General features: G+C 45.4%; 1 protein-coding gene across 2 annotated transcripts in view; it reads right to left on the reverse strand.

Moving 5' to 3' along the window:
* Positions 1-22,243, reverse strand: part of LOC118402153 (receptor-type tyrosine-protein phosphatase N2-like) — a 148,225-nt gene that overhangs the window by 56,141 nt on the left and 69,841 nt on the right. For both annotated transcript variants that reach the window (XM_052477002.1, XM_052477003.1), the window contains exon 14: positions 6,590-6,654. In XM_052477002.1, the coding sequence (XP_052332962.1) occupies positions 6,590-6,654 (65 nt within the window). The remainder of the gene's footprint in view (positions 1-6,589; positions 6,655-22,243) is intronic.

Consider the following 22,243-nt stretch of genomic DNA (forward strand, 5'->3'; position numbering starts at 1 on the left):
TGGTTCTGCAGGTGGGGACCACAGACCACTTCTCAGTTCCTATGCTTCCTGGCTGATGTTTTGGTCACTTTTGAATGCTGGCGGTGCTTTCACTCTAGTGGTAGCATGAGACGGAGTCTACAACCCACACAAGTGGCTCAGGTAGTGCAGCTCATCCAGGATGGCACATCAATGCGAGCTGTGGCAAGAAGGTTTGCTGTGTCTGTCAGTGTAGTGTCCAGAGCATGGAGATGCTACCAGGAGACAGGCCAGTACATCAGGAGACGTGGAGGCCGTAGGAGGGCAACAACCCAGCAGCAGGACCGCTACCTCTGCCTTTGTGCAAGGAGGAGCAGGAGGAGGACTGCCAGAGCCCTGCAAAATGACCTCCAGCAGGCCACAAATGCGCATGTGTCTGCTCAAACGGTCAGAAACAGACTCCATGAGGGTGGTATGAGGGCCCGACTTCCACAGGTGGGGGTTGTGCTTCCAGCCCAATACCGTGCAGGACGTTTTTCATTTGCCAGAGAACACCAAGATTGGCAAATTCGCCACTTGCGCCCTGTGCTCTTCACAGATGAAAGCAGGTTCACACTGAGCACATGTGACAGACGTGACAGTCTGGAGACGCCGTGGAGAACGTTCTGCTGCCTGCAACATCCTCCAGCATGACCGGTTTGGCGGTGGGTCAGTCATGGTGTGGGGTGGCATTTCTTTGGGGGGCCGCACAGCCCTCCATGTGCTCGCCAGAGGTAGCCTGACTGCCATTAGGTACCGAGATGAAGGCATTGATGCTATGGACTGGCCCGCCCGTTCCCCAGACCTGAATCCAATTGAGCAGATCTGGGACATCATGTCTCGCTCCATCCACCAACGCCACGTTGCACCACAGACTGTCCAGGAGTTGGCAGATGCTTTAGTCCAGGTCTGTGAGGAGATCCCTCAGGACACCATCCGCCACCTCATCAGGAGCATACCCAGGCGTTGTAGGGAGGTCATACAGGCACGTGGAGGCCACACACACTACTGAGCCTCATTTTGACTTGTTTTAAGGACATTACATCCAAGTTGGATCAGCCTGTAGTGTGGTTTTCCACTTTAATTTTGAGTGTGACTCCAAATCCAGACCTCCATGGGTTGATACATTTGATTTCCATTGATCATTTTTGTTGTCAGCACATTCAACTATGTAAAGATGTATTTAATAAGAATATTTCATTCATTCAGATCTAGGATGTGTTATTTTAGTGTTCCCTTTATTTTTTTGAGCAGTGTATATATAAATAAAACATTCTTCACTTTCTCCTCAATTCAAACAAAATCAACAAGCTTCATGACCTCTGTCTATCATGTGGCAATATTACTTGCAATCAGCATGAGGTTTCTAGCATCTGGCTAAGGTGAGAGCACCACACACTGTGTCGGCTATAATGGTTCCCATTAGCTTGGAGGCTGACTGGTGCCAGTGTGATTTTGGTGAGCGGGGGATGCTGGAGCCCAGTGGGGTTGGGGTGAGTATGGGGATGCTGGAGCCCAGTGGGGTTGGGGTGAGTGGGGGGATGCTGGAGCCCAGTGGGGATTGGGTGAGTACGGGGATGTTGGAGCCCAGTGGGGTTGGGGTGAGTATGGGGATGCTGGAGCTCAGTGGGGTTGGGGTGAGTAGGGGGATGTTGGAGCCCAGTGGGGTTGGGGTGAGTATGGGGATGCTGGAGCCCAGTGGGGATTGGGTGAGTACGGGGATGTTGGAGCCCAGTGGGGTTGGGGTGAGTATGGGGATGCTGGAGCTCAGTGGGGTTGGGGTGAGTAGGGGGATGTTGGAGCCCAGTGGGGTTGGGGTGAGTATGGGGATGCTGGAGCCCAGTGGGGATTGGGTGAGTAGGGGGATGTTGGAGCCCAGTGGGGTTGGGGTGAGTAGGGGGATGCTGGAGCCCAGTGGGGTTGGGGTGAGTAGGGGGATGCTGGAGCCCAGTGGGGTTGGGGTGAGTAGGGGGATGCTGGAGCCCAGTGGGGATTGGGTGAGTAGGGGGATGCTGGAGCCCAGTGGGGTTGGGGATTGGGTGAGTAGGGGGATGTTGGAGCCCAGTGGGGTTGGGGATTGGGTGAGTAGGGGGATGTTGGAGCCCAGTGGGGTTGGGGTGAGTAGGGGGATGTTGGAGCGCAGTGGGGATTGGGTGAGTAGGGGGATGCTGGAGCCCAGTGGGGTTGGGGTGAGTAGGGGGATGCTGGAGCCCAGTGGGGTTGGGGATTGGGTGAGTAGGGGGATGTTGGAGCCCAGTGGGGTTGGGGTGAGTAGGGGGATGTTGGAGCGCAGTGGGGATTGGGTGAGTACGGGGATGCTGGAGCCCAGTGGGGTTGGGGTGAGTAGGGGGATGCTGGAGCCCAGTGGGGATTGGGTGAGCCATGTCTGTCTGCTGGTGCAGTACGCAGTATATGCACAGTCACACAAATGCAGATGAGATAAAGGGCTGAAGGTAGATGTCAAGCACCATCATGTCAGCTGCATTGTGTTCCACTGTAGACCATTCTATTAAAGCAGGTAATCTACAACTACTGCTGAATTCTGCATTCCATATTTGCCATGAGGTGTGTATGTCAGTGTTCATTCTATGTATGCTTCCTACTAAAGCCTTTCCAAACACATTTCCTTTCTTTTTGCAATCATGAGCGGCTCTTCCTCCTATATCAACCTCCTGTCTGCAACAGCTCCTTTCCGAACCTGTATTTTTGTGGATGTTTTTCTGCCGAATGCATCTGATGAGATCCCATCCTGAGTCACATAATGAGCCTTAATGCTCTCACAGAGCAGAAGGAAGGGAGTTGATGATTACAAACTGTCTCCTCATACCTCCGACCGGAACAGCCCCAGGAACCACCTGCTCTAAAGGTCAGGAATGAGCTCACACTGCTCAACTACTCCCTCCCTCCGTCCCTCCATGAGCTCCCAATGTTCAGCTCCTTTCTCTTGGTTTAGCTCAGTATGCCCTCCCTCCCTCGCTCCCTCCCTCTCTCCCTCTATGAGCTCACAATGTTCAGTTCCTTTCTCTTGGTTTAGCTCAGTATGCCCTCCCTCCCTCCCTACATCCCTCCCTACCTACCTACCTCCCTCCCTCCCCTACCTACATCCCTCCCTCCCTCCCTCCCTCCCTCCCTCCCTACCTACCTACCTACCTACCTACCTCCCTCCCTCCCTCCCTCCCTACCTACATCCCTCCCTCCGTACCTACATCCCTCCCTCCGTACCTACATCTCTCCCTCCCTACCTACCTACATCCCTCCCTCCGTACCTACATCCCTCCCTCCCTTCCTACATCCCTCCCTACCTACATCCCTCCCTCCCTACCTACATCCCTCCCTCTCTACCTACATCACTCCCTCTCTACCTACATCACTCCCTCCATTCCTACATCACTCCCTCCATTCCTACATCACTCCCTCCATTCCTACATCCCTCCCTCCATTCCTACATCCCTCCCTCCCCCTTGCAATAATGGAAATAGTGAGTTGTGAGGGTTGTTTAGTGGACAAATAATGGACCCTATGAGTACATACATTACACATTACAGAACCAAAACAAACATGTCACTGCCAACAGTGAGTCCTGCTAAGATGGTATGAGTGCAGATCATTTTGAGCGAGCTGACATGTACAGTACAACTCTTTGCATTTACAGCTCTTAAATACTGTGACGACACAGAAATGAGAGAGCGAGACAGAGAGACAGAGAAAGTGAGAGATGGAGAGATTTAGAGATCGAGACAGATAGATGGAGAGTATATGTGAGTCTGTTTGGTATTGAACTGTGAGAGTCACCCAGCCGTTGTATTTATAGTTATGCGCAACAGCAGCACAGCAATCCAGGAGCAGCATCTGATGCGGTGAACACCTCGTGAGCTGCCCCAGCATGCTCCTGGCCGACAGGCCTCACTGCGGGGATGTGTCCCAAATGGCATCCTATTCCCTATGACGCACTGCTTGGGACCAGGCTCATTTGGGCCTCATTACCATATCAAATCGCATTTGGATGCTGTGTCTTGAGCATAAAAAGGGGCCACAGCACTTCAATAGGTTCTTGATTACATTTTCACATAGATACATTTGAATATCTATTACAATAGATGCAGAATTCTCTCCCCATCACTCTGATGTTCCAATCATCTTTTTGTAGCTCTTTTTGTAATGAAAATGAGCTGAGATCATGTCTGTATGCCTGTAAACAGATGCTGTCTGAAGTACTGTCTCTTGATCCATTGAAATGGGTCTCGATCATCCACATTAATGAACAACTGTAAATATTCCAATATTCCAAAGGTTTTCGATAGGGCATCTAGGTATTGGAAATCAATGTAAAATGTTTTTATAAAATCAAATAAAATTTGTCACATACACATGGTTAGCAGATGTTAATGCGAGTGTAGCAAAATGCTTGTGCTTCTAGTTCCGACAATGCAGTAATAACCAACGAGTAATCTAACCAAACAATTCCAAAACTACTACCTTATACACACACAAGTGTAAAGGGATAAAGAATATGTACATAAAGATATATGAATGAGTTATGGTACAGAACGGCATAGGCAAGATGGAATAGATGGTATAGAGTACAGTATATACATATGAGATGAGTAATGTAGGGTATGTAAACAAAGTGGCATAGTAAACAGACATATCATTAAATAATCTGTGTTTTATTTGTATTTATTTCAAATGCAACCAATGTTTGTCTGTTTCTCACTAGCAAAACAATTATAACATGTCATCAGGAGGCAGAAGCACAATAAAGGCATCCAGCCGTATTGTCTTTAGAGTCCTAAAGCTACAACAGACAGCTTTAATCCTTCTTTTTGGACAGAGATGTGCCGTCAGTGGTTTCGTCCCAAATTGCACCCTATTCTCTATTTAGTGCACTTCTTTTATCAAGGTCCCTGGTCAAAAGTTGTGCACTACTAGGGAATAGAGTCCAATTGGGATGCAAACCAGTCTCTCAGAGGAGAGAGCCCTAGCCACGACGGTTGTAATCAATTAAAATAGCTGTGCGGGGCTATCTAACCACGCTCCTGTGTTTTCTCTTTGATTAATTCCTTCCACGGCTGTCTAAAACACCGTTTTGAGAATAGATTGGAAGGAGAACAATTCAAGCTGAACAAAGCAGTGTTGCAGCACAAGGGACTGACTGGGATTAGTGGAAACTACTCCAGGACAATTATAATCTGAGTTCTGCCCAGACTCCTTATCTCACTCCACTCATAATTGGACCCATGTAGAAGAAGTGTGGAAACAACAAGGTTGGTGTCCCAAGTGGTACCCTATTATCCTATGTACTGCCCCCATAGGGCTCTGGTCCAAAGGAGAGCACTATGTAGGGAAAAGGCTCCTTTTGGGATACAACCGATGCTCGAGTTGGCTAATGTAAAAACACAGCTATAACAATAGATGTGTATTTCTGTTCTATTTAAAACTCAGTTATTACTAAATTAAATGGGTACTTTAGCCACCATCACCTATTTTGACTCATACAATCTATAATGCGTAAAATATGTCCAACAGAACATATGTAGAATTCAAAAATCTTGAAGGTGGGCACTTTGCAAAAACCTAACTCACTCTCCCCTATCTGATCACAGTAGATATCAATCTATCTCAGTGTTCTGAGAGAATCCATTTCAGAACAGAATTGTGAAATGGAGTAACTCTCTACCTGACCAATGCAAGGCCAAGGAGTGGGAGATGGGGGCAGCAGTAGCAGTGCAGCACCAGACATTATCTGAATATGCCTTATTTGTGTCCCAAATGTACCCTATTCCCTACATAGTGCAGTACTTTTTACCAGACCCCTATGGGTCTGGTCAAAAGTAGTGTACTTCATAGGGAAGGGGGTGCCATTTGGGACAAAACCCTTCTCTCTCACAACAGCAGTTCAATTGGTGATAATAGGGGTCCATTCTGGCTAGGTATTGAATTCCCTCCTCCCTCGCTCTCATCTCGGTCTCTCTCACCAGACGCGTTGAGCTCATCCCTGCCATTTTGATTGACGGTGTGAATGTGACACAGTCATTGAGGCAGAATTACTGCTGAATCAATAACAGAGAGAGGAGAGACACTCCACAGCGTATTTAATAGAGAGGTAGCAGAGAATGGTAATGTTCACGAGTGGAGCCCAGGAGAGCCAGCCAGTCAGAGTGGGTCCTAAGAATGGAGGCTCGCTAACGGTGCTTTTTCAACTGGTGCATAAAGGTGCTTTATAAGTGCCGAGCACAGAGAATAAAGAATTAGTCAGTTTGTTTGCGCTACGGTCACTATTTCTCTTTCATAGAATCTGTCAAAAAATTTAATTATGCTCTCAGGAAAGTGTACTTCTTCACCCATGGTGCTTTGCTGTAGCAACCCACGAGGAAAACACTCAATTTAAACTATCAAAAATAATCTCACAGTCTGAGATCATGGTTTGCTTTCCAAATGGAACTCTATTCCCTATATACTGCACTACTGTTAACCAGAGACTATGGGCCCTATTGGAGGCACTACCTGCCCTATGGGCCCTGGTCAAAACTAATGCACTACATAGGGAATAGGGTGTCATTTGAGTCAAACCCATAGAAAGAAGGAAACTTACATCTGTGATTCCAGCCTCCAGAATGATCACCTTGGCCTCCTTCTCCACTGCATCCTTCTGGCGAACTGTGAAGGGGAGAAACAGCAGCCTTTGTGAGACAGAGGCGTCAATTACTCTTACAGTAGAATGTGTGGAGGGGGTGGCAGTAAGAGAAGCAGCCGTCACTCCCAGAGGAAACAGACAGGCCATTCTTGCGTTCCAAATAGCACACTGTTCCCTATATAGTGCACTACTTTTGATAGAAGCCTATAGTACACTATATAGGCAATAGGGAGCCATTTGGGATGAATTCACAGACAGATCTCTACTGTCTAGAAAATAAGTGTCTACAAAACAAGGTCAAGACTATGAAGGACATTATTAGATGTCTTTCTATCAGTACATTTTCCCTCAATATAATCTAACAGTGCAAGTTATTAACCAATTCGATCAAGTAGAAATAGATTAGTAGATAACAAGTACAGGTAGATTTACCTCTCGTACTGTACTAGCAATAAGCATCTTCTCTGACTGAATTCTCTGAGTTATATCTCTTTTTGCAAGAGTTGAATATTACGGCAAATCTTCCCCGAAATAGAATGATAAAACTCCCGTTGAACCTTCCTTCCTCTGCCTTAAGAGGAAATCATTTTGAGGTTTAATTGAAATTTGACAGGACTCATTTTACAGGAAGAACAAAATGTTATGAGAAACTGTTCATAAATGAATTCACTATGTTTTCCATGTGAAAGCACCTCCTTTGTTGACACATCCGGCAGATAAAGGATATGCAAATAACCTGGGTAGAGCTCGAGTGCGTCTCAAATGGCACCCTATTCCCTTTATAGTGCACTTCATTTTACCAGCGCTCATAGGGCTCTGGTCAAAAGTAGTGCCCATAGGGCTCTGGTCAAAAGTAGTGGACTATGTAGGGAACAGGGTGCCATTTGCGACGCAAACCCTCAACTCTATATAATGTTAATCTAATTAGTGTTTTAATCAATCACAGCAATTATTTGCTCTCGCCAATTTATACAGAGTCCCGTATAATTACGTTGTGCGGCTTCAGATGGGTAATTTGATTGAGGTTCTCTACCTCCTTGGTAAACTGAACTCTGAACCCGAGGAGGGGAGTGTGACCACCTTGTCTGCCGTGGTCGGTCCTGTCAAAGAGGACGTCTTAATAATGCTGTCACAGCACACCACCTGGGCTACACACACACTTAGTGATGAGCACTTTCCGTTTCCACTGAACCGTTTCTACTTTACGTTTCCACTGAACCGTTTCCACTTTCCGTTTCCACTTTCCGTTTCCACTTTCCGTTTCCACTTTCCGTTTCCACTTTCCGTTTCCACTGAACCAGTCAGTCTACAACTCCATGACCATTACACCACTGTTCAGTCAATGCACCGCAGAGAGGACACTAGGGCGCAGCTAGTGGTAACGTATTGCCTTTGCAAGTGAGGTTTAATTCACAAAGACATGCCCATGAAAGACATGGACATTAAAACCCATACAAGATCAATTAACTACAACCACACACCACAGCCTGATGAGCATACAATAAACAGTCAAACAAATAAATAATCAAACAAGTAAACAGACAAATGAACATGAAAAGACTCCCCATGCTGTCCATGGGAGGGATCCAACACAGCAACAAGTGTGACTTCTCTTCCTGGTACGAGGATGTTCATAGTGAGGGTGAGCTAATTAAAGCCAGCCAGTCTCTCATTAGACAATACTTTTGTCATCCCAACACCACAGTGTGGAGCATGGCTCCCCCACATCCAGCCTCCTATCTCCTCTCATCTCCTTTCTCCTCTCCTTTCCTTTACTTTCTCCTCTTTTCACCCCTCTTTTCTCCTCTTCTCTGCTCTCATTTTTCCTGTCTCCTCTCTCCGCTCCTTTCTCCTCTCCTTTCCTTTCCTCTTCTCCTGTCCTGTCCACTTCTCTTTTCTCATCTCCTTTCTCCTCTCCTCTTCATTGTCCTCTCCTCTCCTTTCCTCTTCTATTTTCTCCTCTCTCCTTTTCCCCTTCATCTCCTCTCCTTTCTCCTCTCATCTTTCTCCCCTCCTCTCCTCCCCTCTACTTTCTCCTCTCCTTTCTCCCCACTCATCTCCTCTCCTCCTCTCTCCTCTCCAAACGAGCAGCAGCCCAACTAGAGCTCAGCCCTAATGAGCAGGCTAGTTTGTACCACACTGAGTGATTCCAAATCACAACCTGCATGGACGGAACTTTGAAACTACTAACAAACCACAAAAAGGGCGAGGGCAAATTGGCAATTGTGTTTACAGTTTGCACACCTGCAGGTTTTGAAATAAGTCTGAGACATGATATGACACATTTTGAATAGAAATAGCAAAAGTTAACTACACAGATTATCATTGCATGTCCTGTGAGAAATCCATATTCACATCACTCCATTCTACATATACCATTGTCAGTACGCTCCATCTAATGCCGAATGTCACATTTCCAATACATGTTGAATAAGAAACAGGGGGTACCAGGAGAAAAATAGCTTATTCTTCATCTAAAGAAATACATAGGGGTTTCATTTGTCACCCTGGCCTTCATGTCCTGAGTTCTGCTTTATGTTAACTCAATGTATCAGAGGCGCCTTGAGGGGAACAAAGTGGACAGGATTCAGAAAATGCTCCATTTTTCACCATTGACTGAAGGAAAAGGCCTGGGTCTATGAGTTCACAGCCCAGAATGGGATGCTGTGTCGCACCAGGGACTGTTTCTGAGCACATTTGAGGGCAGTAATGAGAAGAAAACAACCGCCATCCTTCAAAGGCGAGGAGCGAAGAGGCACAACACCATCGCTTGCTGACACACTACACGGATGTAATCACATTACCTGATCATGATAGCAGTGATCCCTGAACAAATTAAAATATAGCACAGTGTGTTTTCATCTCTGAAATGTTGTTTTAGCCAAGTAACAATATCACTGTCTTGTGACTTTAAAACAATATTACGAGCTAGAGAGAAGGGAGAGAAAAAAACACAACCATGGTAAAGTTATAGTATTTCTATTTTTCCTGCCTGAACCTTTTTGTGTAAAGACTCTTTCCCCATCCCCAACAACCGGCTATCCATGACAGCCCGTTGCAAATACAGATGTCAAAACCAATTCCAGAGTCATTTCTCTAAATGTTTTAATTAGATATTATATTTGGGGGTCTCACTTGCATTAATTTGATTTCTGAAATCAACATTTCAGCCTTTAATCTGTTTCAAATGATGTTTTTCTCCAATCTCCAACACCCTACCCTTATTGCCTCCAGTAATATAAACTGCAATATGAAGCAATGAGCAATTAGAGAAGACTTAGAGCATCACAAAGACAATGCAATATGTCATAAAATTAAAAGCAGGGGGTAAAATGGCATCCCAGGCCAGCTGGGGCAAGGAGCCATTACCTCTCTGTGGAGGAGGAGAGAGCAGTACTCCATCACACACGGTCTACATCCCAAATGACACCCTATTCCCTGTATAGTGCCATAGAGCTTCGGTCAAAAGTAGTGCACTATGTAGGTAATAGGGTTACATTTGGGACGTAGGCACCGTCTGCCAGCTGAATAATGGCAAACAAGCAGAGCACCATCTCTATCTAAACATTTATCATCACTCTCCACTGTTCCACTGCTGTACAGCTCGTCACGGCATCACAGCACATGGGAGAGGACATAGTGGTCACAGTACAGAGTTGTACTGGGAGAGGTATCGATAAAGCATCTGTTGTTATTGGGGTCTGGCTTACAACGGTATTGGAATGATTTTCATGTCACATTTTACACACGTTACTGCAACTATTGTAATTCCAAATAACTAAGAACATATTTGTGGTCGTTGTGTAATGATGTGCTTGGTCTCGATACAGATGTTCATAACACAGCCGCCAATGACAAAGGTGAGCAATTCTGTGCCGCCAAACCCTTTATTTTGTTCTTAATATTTTCTTTGGTCATTGGATGGTGACATTTTACAGAATGTTGCCACCCCACATTGGCAGTTATGTTTCTGTTGCAGTTAAATGCAGGTTCTAAACAGTGATGAGAATGTCCACAAAACATCTGATTAAGCTCCAAATGGCACCCTACACCTTATATAGTCCACGACTTTGACCAGAACCCTGGTCTAAAGTAGTGCACTATATAGGGAATACTGTGCCATATAGGAGGTGACCTATGACACAAACAACCCTCCTACACAGGGTAAACAACAACACCCATGAACTGAGGCTACTGCACAAACAAGTCACACAGACTAGGAAATCGCAGCCTCACCTTCCAACAGCAGATTCACAAATGTTCAGGAAGGGAGGCAGGGAGGGAGGGAGAGACAGAGAGAGGGAGCATTTTGTTTTGATAAGTGGAGATGAGAATGATTCACACACAGCAGGTAAGCAGCTAAAACTGGGACAGACTGTATCAGCCCATCCACAGCAGGGATCTGAATCAAAAGGCAGCACACACAAAGACAGAATCATAAAGACATTGCACTTCATTGTCAAATAGTCAAGCTACCTTTTCTGCTTACCATAACACTGCTTACCATGACACTGCTTTCTATAATACTGGCTGTACTAGCAACACAAACCATGCCCAGCAGTGGGCTGTGACAGTGACCGTAGTCTAGCCTGTTAGCCAGTACAGAACACTAGCAGCTGTAGACATAACACCACAGGAAAGTCTCCTGATAACACCAAACACCTTGTCTACATTCCACATGGCACCCTATTCCTTATTTAGTGCACTATGTGCTCTACCTTTGGCCAGAGCACACGGGCCCTGGTCAAAAGTAGTGCACTATGGAATAGGGTGCCATTTGAGATGCAGACAAGGTGTTTGGTGTTATCAGGAGAGTTTGTCACAGACAGCCGACTCTTAGACCCGTCCTTCAGGAACCATTAACACACCACTTCCCACATAACCAGGCCTGAGCCAATTGGACACCGGGAGGAAGGAGATATACACAGTTTATTGGGTACAACACCTCGTTCATGAAAATGGATCGCTCCAACAGACAATGAGCCACGTGGCCATGGTTTGCTATATAAAACAGGCAATCAGGCATCGAGGCATTCAGTCACTGTTCGACTGAATGTTAGCATGGGCAAAATGAGTGACCGAAGGAACTTTGAGAGTGGTATGATCATCGGCGCCAGATCCTGTATCTCAGATATGTACGACCTCCTGGGCCTTTCACGCACGATAGTATCTAGGATCTACTAAGAGTTGTGCAACTAACAAAAAACATCCAGTCTGCGGCAGTCCTGTGGACGGAAACAGCTCATGGATGAGAGAGGTCGAAGGAGAATGCCAAGAATTGTGCAAGCTAAAAGGCGGGCCACAAACAAATAACGGCGCAGTACAAAAGTGGTACGCAGTACGACATCTCGGAGCGCAGAAATCGTTGATCCTTGTCAAGGATGTGCTATTGCAGCAGACAACTACACCGGGTTCCACTCCTATCAGCTAAAAACATCCTTGACAAGGATCAACGAGTTCTGCGTTGCATCACAGCCTGGTACGGCAACTGCTCAGCCTCCGACCGCAAGGCACTACAGAGGGTAGTGCGTACGGCCCAGTACATCACTGGGGCCAAGCTTCCTGCCATCCAGGACCTCTATACCAGCTGGTGTCAGAGGAAGGCCCTAAAAAATGTCAAAGACCCAGCCACCCCAGTCATAGACTGTTCTCTCTACTACAGCATGGCAAGCAGTACCAGAGTGCCAAGTCTAGGACAAAAAGGCTTCTCAACAGTTTTTACCCACAAACCATAAGACTCCTGAACAGGTAATCAAATTGCTACCCAGACTATTTGCATTGTGTGCCTCCCCCAACCCCTCTTTTACGATGCTGCTACTCTCTGTTTATCATATATGCACAGTCACTTTAACCATACATTCATGTACATACTACTTCAATTGGGCCGACCAACCAGTGCTCCCGCACATTGGCTAACCGGGCTATCTGCATTGTGTCCCGCCACCCACCACCCGCCAACCCCTCTTTTACGTTACTGCTACTCTCTGTTCATCACATATGCATAGTCACTTTAACCATATCTACATGTACATACTACCTCAATTAGCCTGACTAACCGGTGTCTGTATGTAGCCTCGCTACTTTTATAGCCTTGCTAATGTATATAGCCGCGCTACTGTTATTTTTCACTGTTGATTTTATTTCTTTATTTACCTATTGATCACCTAATACCTTTTTTGCACTATTAGTTAGAGCCTGTAAGTAAGCATTTCACTGTAAGGTCTACTGTTTTATTTGGCACACGTGACAAATAAACTTTGATTTGAAAACAAGAAGCTGCTCCAGTGGGCACGCGATCTCCAACACTGGACAATTGAGGAAAAACATAACTTGGAACATGACAAAGAGTTCAGTTAACTTGATTGACCTGCACAGTCCCCAGACCTCAACCCAATAGAGCATCTTTGGGATGAGACGGAATGGGCTGTTCGCAGCATGAATGTACCACCGTCCAGTCTGCAGACCTTAAGTATGATGGGATGTTAATTACTTCATTAACTTAAGGAACCACACCTGTGTAGGAGCACCATCTTGCAATCTATTTGGCATCCCTCAATTATTTGTGTTTCCTTTCCTTTACCTGTAGAATACATCCCAAATGGCACCCTCTTTCCTATATAGTGCGCTAGTTTTGACTAGGGCCCAATAGGCTACCATTTGGGATGCAAACATAGCCTACTACTCAGTAGGAAGTCATTTGACGCCGCAGTATACAGTATAATACCGTTTCCTTCAGACTGAAGATATGAGAAAATTTGAGAACCACTTATTGGCAGGAAAATTCACACAGACTGACAGCACTTAACATCTCTCTCTCTCTCTCTCTCTCTCTCTCTCTCTCTCTCTCTCTCTCTCTCTCTCTCTCTCTCTCTCTCTCTCTCTCTCTCTCTCTCTCTCTCTCTCTCTCTCTCTCTCTCTCTCTCTCTCTCTCTCTCTCTCTCTCTCTCTCTCTCTCTCTCTCTCTCTCTCTCTCCCTCCTCCCTCACTCCCCTCCCTCTCTCCTCCGTTTTAGCACCTCCGATGGGTGACCTTTTAGTCTAACTCAATTCTCCAGCTGATTGAGTGGATGCATCCCAAATGACTTTTATAGTGCACTACGTTTGACCAGTGCCTCATTTGGGACGGGCTCAGTGAGTGAGGACCGGCAGCAGCCAGCTCCTGCGCGCTCAAATATTATTGCTGCATGATCACTCAAGCATTTTAAAGACCCTCTGACAGCCCAATGCATTTCAATGGTCCAATAAAGGCCAGAGTAAAAGATAGACAAATATTTAGGGTTCAAACTGTAAAATGGTTCATTCATAGTGTGAGAAAAGCATAATTGTATTTTTCACGGATGTTATGCGGAGGTGTAAGCAGAGAAATTGACAAAACGCTACACAAGGTTATCTGGTACTTTCAAATGTGTCTGTAGCCTATCAGTGTGTGTGTGTTGGAGTGCATGCATGCGTGAATGTGTGTATCTGCCTGCCTGCCTACCTGCGTGTGTGTGTGTGTGTGTGTGTGTGTGTGTGTGTGTGTGTGTGTGTGTGTGTTAGTGAAGCACAGCAGAGAGACTTAAAGCCTTCTGGCACAGTTCCATGGTCAAGGCCATCTCTGCAGGAGATGCACTCACTGGGGAGCTTGCTGTATAGTCAGAGCCTTTCCACAAAATTCACACTCACAGGAAATGTCTCCTATTATTGCTGCAGGGAGGACAGGGGCTGACACACTGGGAAATCCTTGAGCTTTCAATTGTTTCCAAGCCCTGGAAGCCTCCAAACCCAATGTTAAAAGGCTATATCTTAGACTGTGCTGGTTTTGTTCATATTGTTCATATTATGGCAATTGTCCTCGGTTTTTCAGACAGTGACTTCTGCTTATTATAAACAATCCATTCTGTATGACAGTCTTTTGTGTCAAATAATCTATATATGCACACACGTTCGGAAATAGAATACTTAACCGTAAGAAAATAAACACAGCAGGAATGAATTCAACTTGCATATTGCTCAGAGCTCTGACAACAGTGTTACACATGCTTGGCATGTCAAGTCCAACCAGATGATTTCACTCGTCTTTTAGCACTGTCGTCCTGTGAGGTCTGTACATTTCCTGCATTTCCCTGTGCCAATAACACTGCATTCTGGGACAGCTGTACACACTCGAGTGGACACCTGGAGACCGCAGTGATGTCACTAAGAGGACAGGACAGCAGGGGAGCACACCTGGATCACCATAGCCCAGGGCCACAGACAGACACAGGTGCTGATGAGTAAATCTGTGTTAACAGAGGATTCACGTCAATACGCGATCCTCCCAGGTACAAGTCCCCCTGTCCTGCGGCACATAATTACAAACCCGGGTACTAGCAGGAGGAAGAAGATGTGATCCGTTGAAAGGTCAAATCCCATGGCGGTGGATGGAACTATCAAGGGACATCTGGGTGAAGAGATAGCAGTGGAAGACTGTCACCCCCCCCCCCCACACGCAGCAGCCTAAAAGAAGATATATTGTAATGGCTGAAACCATATGAATACCTTCAGGAGGTACGGGAGGCTGGAGACTCTGGCCAGACGCTGCCTGTACGAGCGGTTAGATCGCTGGCTCGCTCACTTCCTTTTCCCCTAAGAAATGGAGCCCACGGAGTCCAGGTTGTAAATAAAAGAAAGCCTAGGGCAAACCTGGCTGGCTCGGACTCCTGCCTGGCTCTTCAGATGCTAGCTGACTACAAAACCAAGGCACTAGGCAGTGCAGTGAGTCACTGGCAGCATAGTCCTGGCAGGCAGTGCCTACTCAGTGTAAACTCCCCTAACTCTGTAGGACGGTATCAAAGGATGAGAGAAGCAGAGCTCCGTACCCCTTAGAGCACATATCCAAGGCCTAGATATACCTGGAGGAGAGGAGAAACCAGTTTACCACACTGTGTTCAATCCTAGTAGATCTGTACTGGTCCAGGGAGACGCTGCATTTCTGTCTGCCTCCTACACCTCTGACATTAGGTCAGCCACATAACGAGAATATGTTCATGAATATTCTCCTCTGCTATACGAGAATATGACGCCCTCGAAATACCCCTCCCCCACTCTTCTCTTCTCCTGCCCCACCTTCAATGGTGTTTCTTCTGGAGTGGAGCCTGCGTGTGTGTGTGTGTGTGTGTGTTTGTGTACGCTTCCAGACACTGAAATGAGCTGTCTCTGTTTCCCGTCTGCCCATCGGCAAGTGGGTACTACTTGTTCAGACACTGAGCTGTACTAGAGGTCTTCTCTCTCTCTCTCTCTCTCATACAAACACACAGCCAAATTGAAGGTATTAGCCAACCTACTGATGTCCCCACGAGAGAAGACAGAGGAGGGTGAGGTGTACACTGAACACACCCACGTTCTAACCCTCCGAACTGAGTCAGGAAAAGGCTCACCGAAAAAAGAAAAGAATACAAAATATACCACAGAATCCTAGAAAATATTAGATTCCTATTCCAAGGAATCCCCCGTATCAGGCGGTAGGCACTTGAAATCCAGCCATTACATTTTCATTTAGATGACTAAGGCTACGTTCCAAAGGGCACCCTATTCCCTACATAGTGCACTAATTTTGACCAAAGCCATATGGGCCCTGGTCAAAACCAGTGCACTACTGTGTATATGGAATAGAGTATCATTTGGGATGCAACCATGGCGGTTGTGATTTCTTGGGGAAATAGAAGTCAGACAGTTTATCTAGAACCCAAGGTGACCTCATTAACAGCATTTGTTCTGGTTGTCATGACAAATCAAACGCCGTGTCACTCAAACCCAGCAAGCCAATAGGAAACCCTGACACTGTCTGCTGGAATTCTCTTTGTCCGGCAGAGCTAAACTACAATGCCAATTGGGACGCAACCAGAAAAGGCAAAGATGACCCATAGTTGACCTGGCTGTATCAACACTCAGATACATCCATGAGCTAAGGTTGCTAAGTTTACACACTGTGGCTGCAAAGCAGAGTTTATTCATCGCGTTGTTAGGCAGTCTTCTCAGCACCTTGTGATCTCTAGAATAGCTATGTTGGCGCTATATCACTGTAAACGACATAAAAATGGACAGTTACTGCATTACAACATTACTGTAACAACCAACCTTATGAGCATAGATATACATCTTTACTGCTTAATTCCACCTAGGAAATGTCTATTACAACTCAGAATTACTGCATTGAAATCCATTATTAAAAGGGGAAAGTGGACACTATCTTCTAGGGTACTTAGCTAAGTTTCATAATAGAATGAGCAATTGTGAGTAACTTCTCATATTTTCTTCACAAAGTTTCAAATAAAACATATAAATACATTATATATACTGCATAAACTGGGTGCGTCGAGCCCTGAATGCTGATTGGCTGACAGCCATGGTATACCAGACTGTATACCACGGGTATGACAAAACATGTATTTTTACTGCTCTAATTATGTTGCTTACCAGTTTATAATAGCAATAAGGCACCTTGGGGGTTTGCGGTATCAGGCCAATATACCACAGCGAAGGGCTTTATCCAGGCACTCTGCGTTGCTTCGTGCTTAAGAACAGCCCTTAGTCGTGGTACACTGGCCATATATCACACACCCTCGTGCCTTATTGCTTAAGGGAACCACACGGACCTAATTTACCTGTACTGTATATGAATAGTGTGTAAATAGTGTTTTTGTTGTCTTATTAGTGTCTTTCCTATATATAAGTATTTTTTATTTACATTTTTTATTTATGGTAATATCTTGTGTTTTTCTTGTGTATTACTGTTCTGTGCTTTGTCATGTATTTGTACATTTTATGTGGATGCCAGAAAGCGTAACTGCTGCATGTGCAGTATCTAATGGGGATCCTAATAAACTTAACACTGAGCAGTCACAAAGAACCTTTACTAAGTGCGTTGTTTCAATACTGACAGGATCGAAAGAAAGGCAGGGCTGCTCTCTGATCAGCTTTCTCCATTCAAATCTTACCGTCACATTAAAATGATTCCATAATGCTGACGATGGATGGAGAGATATCACCTCACGGCTGCAAATATTTGAGGCGGCTTATTCTAATGCATACACTATAATAATCCACTAAATCACAGGTTTATTTGGAATATCATTGCGCACATGTTGTTACACATCATGAAATAAATTGAGGCACATTTTACAATACCTTAAAAATAGAACTCAGTTGACTGAACATGAAATTGATTTCAATATATTAGGCCGATGTGGCCTATAGCGCTGCTGTATACAGTGCTTCAGAAAGTATTCAGACCAATTGACTTCTTCCACATTTTGTTACGTTACAACCTTAATCTAAAATTGTTTAAATAGAAAAAAATTACTCAGCAACATACACACAATACCCCATAATGACAAAGCAAAAACAGGTTTTTAGACATTTTTGTAAATGTATTCAAATATCAAATATCTTATTTACATAAGCATTCAGACCCGTTGTTATGACTCGAAATTGAGCTCAGGTAGATCCTGTTTACATTGATCCTTCTTGAGATATTTCTACAACTCAAGAAGGACTCGTTATCTGAATTAATGGCACCTGTTTGAACTTGTTATCAGTATAAAAGACACCTGTCCACAACCTCAAACAGTCACACTCCAAACTCCAATATGACCAAGACCAAAGAGCTGTCAAAGGACACCAAAAACAAAATTGTAGACCTGCACCAGGCTGGGAAGACTGAATCTGCAATAGGTAAGCAGCTTGGTTTGAAGAAATCAAATGTGGGAGCAATTATTAGTAAATGGAAGACATACAAGACCACTGATAATCTCCCCCGATCTGGGGCTCCACGCACGATCTCCCCCCGTGGGGTCAAAATGATCACAAGAACAGTGAGCAAAAATCCCAGAACCACACGGGGGGACCTAGTGAATGACCTGCAGAGAACTGGGACCAAAGTAACAAAGCCTACCATCAGTAACACACTACGCCACCAGGGACTCAAATCCTGCAGTGCCAGATGTGTCCCCCTGCTCAAGCCAGTACATGTCCAGGGTCGTCTGAAGTTTGCTAGAGAGCATTTGGATGATCCAGAAGAAGATTGGGAGAGTGTCATATGGTCAGATGAAACCAAAAGATAACTTTTTGGTAAAAACTCAACTCGTCGTGTTTGGAGGACAAAGAATGCTGAGTTGCATCCAAAGAACACCATACCTACTGTGAAGCATGGTGATGGAAACATCATGCTTTGGGGCTGTTTGTCTGCAAAGGGACCAGGACGACTGATCCGTATAAAGGAAAGAATGAATGGGGCCATGTATCGTGAGATTTTGACTGAAAACCTCCTTCCATCAACAAGGGCATTGAAGATGAAACGTGGCTGGGTCTTTCAGCATGACAATGATCCCAAACACACCGCCCGGGCAATGAAGGAGTGGCTTGGTAAGAAGCATTTCAAGGTCCTGGAGTGGCCTTGCCAGTCTCCAGATCTCAACCCCATAGAAAATCTTTGGAGGGAGTTGAAAGTCCATGTTGCCCAGCAACAGCCCCAAAACATCACTGCTCTAGAGGAGATCTGCATGGAGGAATGGGCCAAAATACCAGCAACAGTGTGTGAAAACCTTGTGAAGACTTACAGAAAACGTTTGACCTCTGTCATTGCCAACAAAGGGTAAAAAACAAAGTATTGAGATAAACTTTTGTTATTGACCAAATACTTGTTTTCCACCATAATTTGCTAATTAAAATTCATAAAAAAATCCTACAATGTGATTTTCTGGATTTTTTTTCTAATTTTGTCTGTCATAAATGACAGTCCTCTCTCATATTTTTAAGTGGGAGAACTTGCACAATTGGTGGCTGACTAAATACTTTTTTGCCCCACTGTACATATGAGATGAGTAATATGTAATGGGTATGTAATCGTTTTCCCCTTTTACGGCGACGTTGTTTATGTTCGCCGGCTGGGATCTGATCCATTGTCCTGGGTGGAAGGCAAAACACAGGATCCGCTTCAGGAAAGTCATATTCCTGGTCGCAAGGATGGTGAGTTGACATTGCTCTTATATTCAGCAGTTCCTCCCGACTGTATGTAATGAAACCTAAGATTACCTGGGGTAGCAATGTAAGAAATAACACGTAAAAAAACAAAATACTGCATAGTTTCCTAGGAACGCGAAGCGAGGCGGCCATCTCTGTCGGCGCCGGAACAAGCCATGAGGTCGAAGGAATTGTCTGTAGCTCTCTGAGACAGGATTGTGTCGGGGAACAGATCTGGGGAAGGGTACCAAAAAATGTCTGCAGCATTGAAGGTCCACAATAACACAGTGGCCTCCATCATTCTTAAATGTAAGACGTTTGGAACCATCAAGACTCTTCTTAGAGCTGGCTGCCCAGCCAAACTGAGCAATCGGGGGAGAAGGGCGTTGGGCCGGGAGGTGACCAAGAACCCGATGGTCACTCTGACAGAGCTCTAGAGTTCCTCTGTTGAGATGGGAGAACCTTCCAGAAGGACAACCATGTCTGCAGCACTCCACCAATCAGGCATTTATGGTAGAGTGGCCAGACAGAAGCCATTCTTCAGTAAATGGCACAACAGCCCGATTGGAGTTCGACAAAAGGCACCTAAAGACTCTCAGACCATGAGAAACAAGATTCCCTACGGTGAAGCATGGTGGTGGCAGCATCATGCTGTGGGGATGTTTTTCAGCGGCAGGGACTGGGAGATTAGTCAGGTTCAAGGGAAAGATGAACAAAGCAAAGAACAGAGAGATCCTTGATGGAAACCTGTTCCAGAGCGCTCAGGAGCTCAGACTGGGGCGAAGGTTGACCTTCCAACAGGACAACGACCCTAAGCACACAGCTAAGACAAAACAGGAGTGGCTTCGGGACAAGTCTCTGAATGTCCTTGAGTGGACCAGCCAGAGCCCACACTTGAACCCGATCGAACGTCTCTCGAGAGACCTACAAATAGCTGTACAATAACGCTCCCCAGCCAACCTGACAGAGCTTGAGAAGATCTGCAGAGAAGAATGGGAAAACCTCTCCAAATACAGGTGTGCCAAGCTTGTAGAGCAATATCCAAGAAGACTCTAGGCTGTAATTGCTGCCAAAGGTGCTTCAACAAAACACTGAATTACTTATGTAAATGTTATATTACATTTTTTTAAATATCAATTAGGAACATTTCTAAAAACCTGTTTTTGATTTGTCATTATTGGGTATTTTGTGTAGATTGATGAGGGGAAAAACTATTTAAATTAATTTTAAAATAAGGCTGTAAAGTTACAAAATGTGGAAAAAGACAAGTGGTCTAAATACTTTCATTTTCTGTGTATATTTTTTTATTGCAATCACCTCAGGTTTCAGTTGAAGCATATTTTTAATCCTTTGTTTGTTCAATTGCAAAGACATTGGCAACTTTGTATTTCGGCAGTCATAGATAGACAGATAAACAGTTTGATTATATGTTTAGCTTAGATCTTCTGTGTATAAAGTAATGCAGACAGGCTAAAAATGTTTTACCTTTATTTAGTCAGTTTACAATGACGACCTACCCCGGACAAACTCTAACCCGGACGACGCTGGGCCAATTGTGCGCCTCCCTATGGAACTCCCAACCATGGCCGGTTGTGATACAGACTGGAATCGAACCAGGGTCTGTAGGGACGCCTCTAGTACTGAGATGCCGTGCATTAGACCGCTGCGCCACTCGGGAGCCCAAAAGCATGTTAAGCTTAAGTTCATCGTTAGAACCTTCGTAGGAGCTTTGTTAAATCTAACAACGCACTTAGCTGTTCTACGAGTGGCCTGAGGCAGTTGATAAATAACTAGCATTTTCAAGTGCTACTTTACATACAAAGGTTTTTGGAAACACTTCGGAGGTTGAACTCCTATGAAGGTTCTAACAATGAACTTAACATGCTTTTGGGAAACCAGGCCCAGGACAGTAGTGTTCTGACTGTTTTGGGAAACCAGGCCCAGAGCAGTTGTGTTCTAACTGTTTTGGGAAACTAGGCCCAGACCAGTAGTGTTCTAACTGTTTTGCGAAACCAGGCCCAGACCAGCAGTGTTCTAACTATTTTGGGAAACCAGGCCCAGACCAGTGGTGTTCTAACTGTTTTTGGAAACCAGGCCCAGACCAGTAGCGTTCTAACTGTTTTGGGAAACCAGGCCCAGACCAGTAGTGTTCTAACTGTTTTGGAAAACCAGGCCCAGACCAGTAGTATTCTAACTGGGTGCTGTAGCTGTTCCTGGATCCTGCCTCTGGTGAAGCTGTCAGCAGCGTGAGATCCTACTAGTTAACGACTGAACATATCAGCCTTGGCAGAGCCATTATGCATGACTTGGTCTCCTGCCAACAGTGGAGCCACGGCAGGGTGTGTGTGTGTCGTGTGCGTGTGTGTGTGTGTGTGCATGTGTGTGTTTGTGTGCTTGCATTTGGGCAATTGGCTGTGTGCGTTTGTGTTTATGAGTACCTGCTTGCATTTGTTTGCGTGTGTGTGGTGGGTTGAAAGGGGAAGGGGGTGGTGGCGGTGGCACAAAGATGGGTAGCACCTGGCAGAGGGGGATCCAATGGCGTGCACATGTGTCTGAAGGAATGTGCCATCACAGATCCAATGCACTACAGCTGTACCAAATCACAATATGCAAAGCTATGGACTCTGCACCA

Source organism: Oncorhynchus keta, chromosome 23, assembly GCF_023373465.1.
Source record: "Oncorhynchus keta strain PuntledgeMale-10-30-2019 chromosome 23, Oket_V2, whole genome shotgun sequence".
NCBI lineage: Eukaryota > Metazoa > Chordata > Actinopteri > Salmoniformes > Salmonidae > Oncorhynchus > Oncorhynchus keta.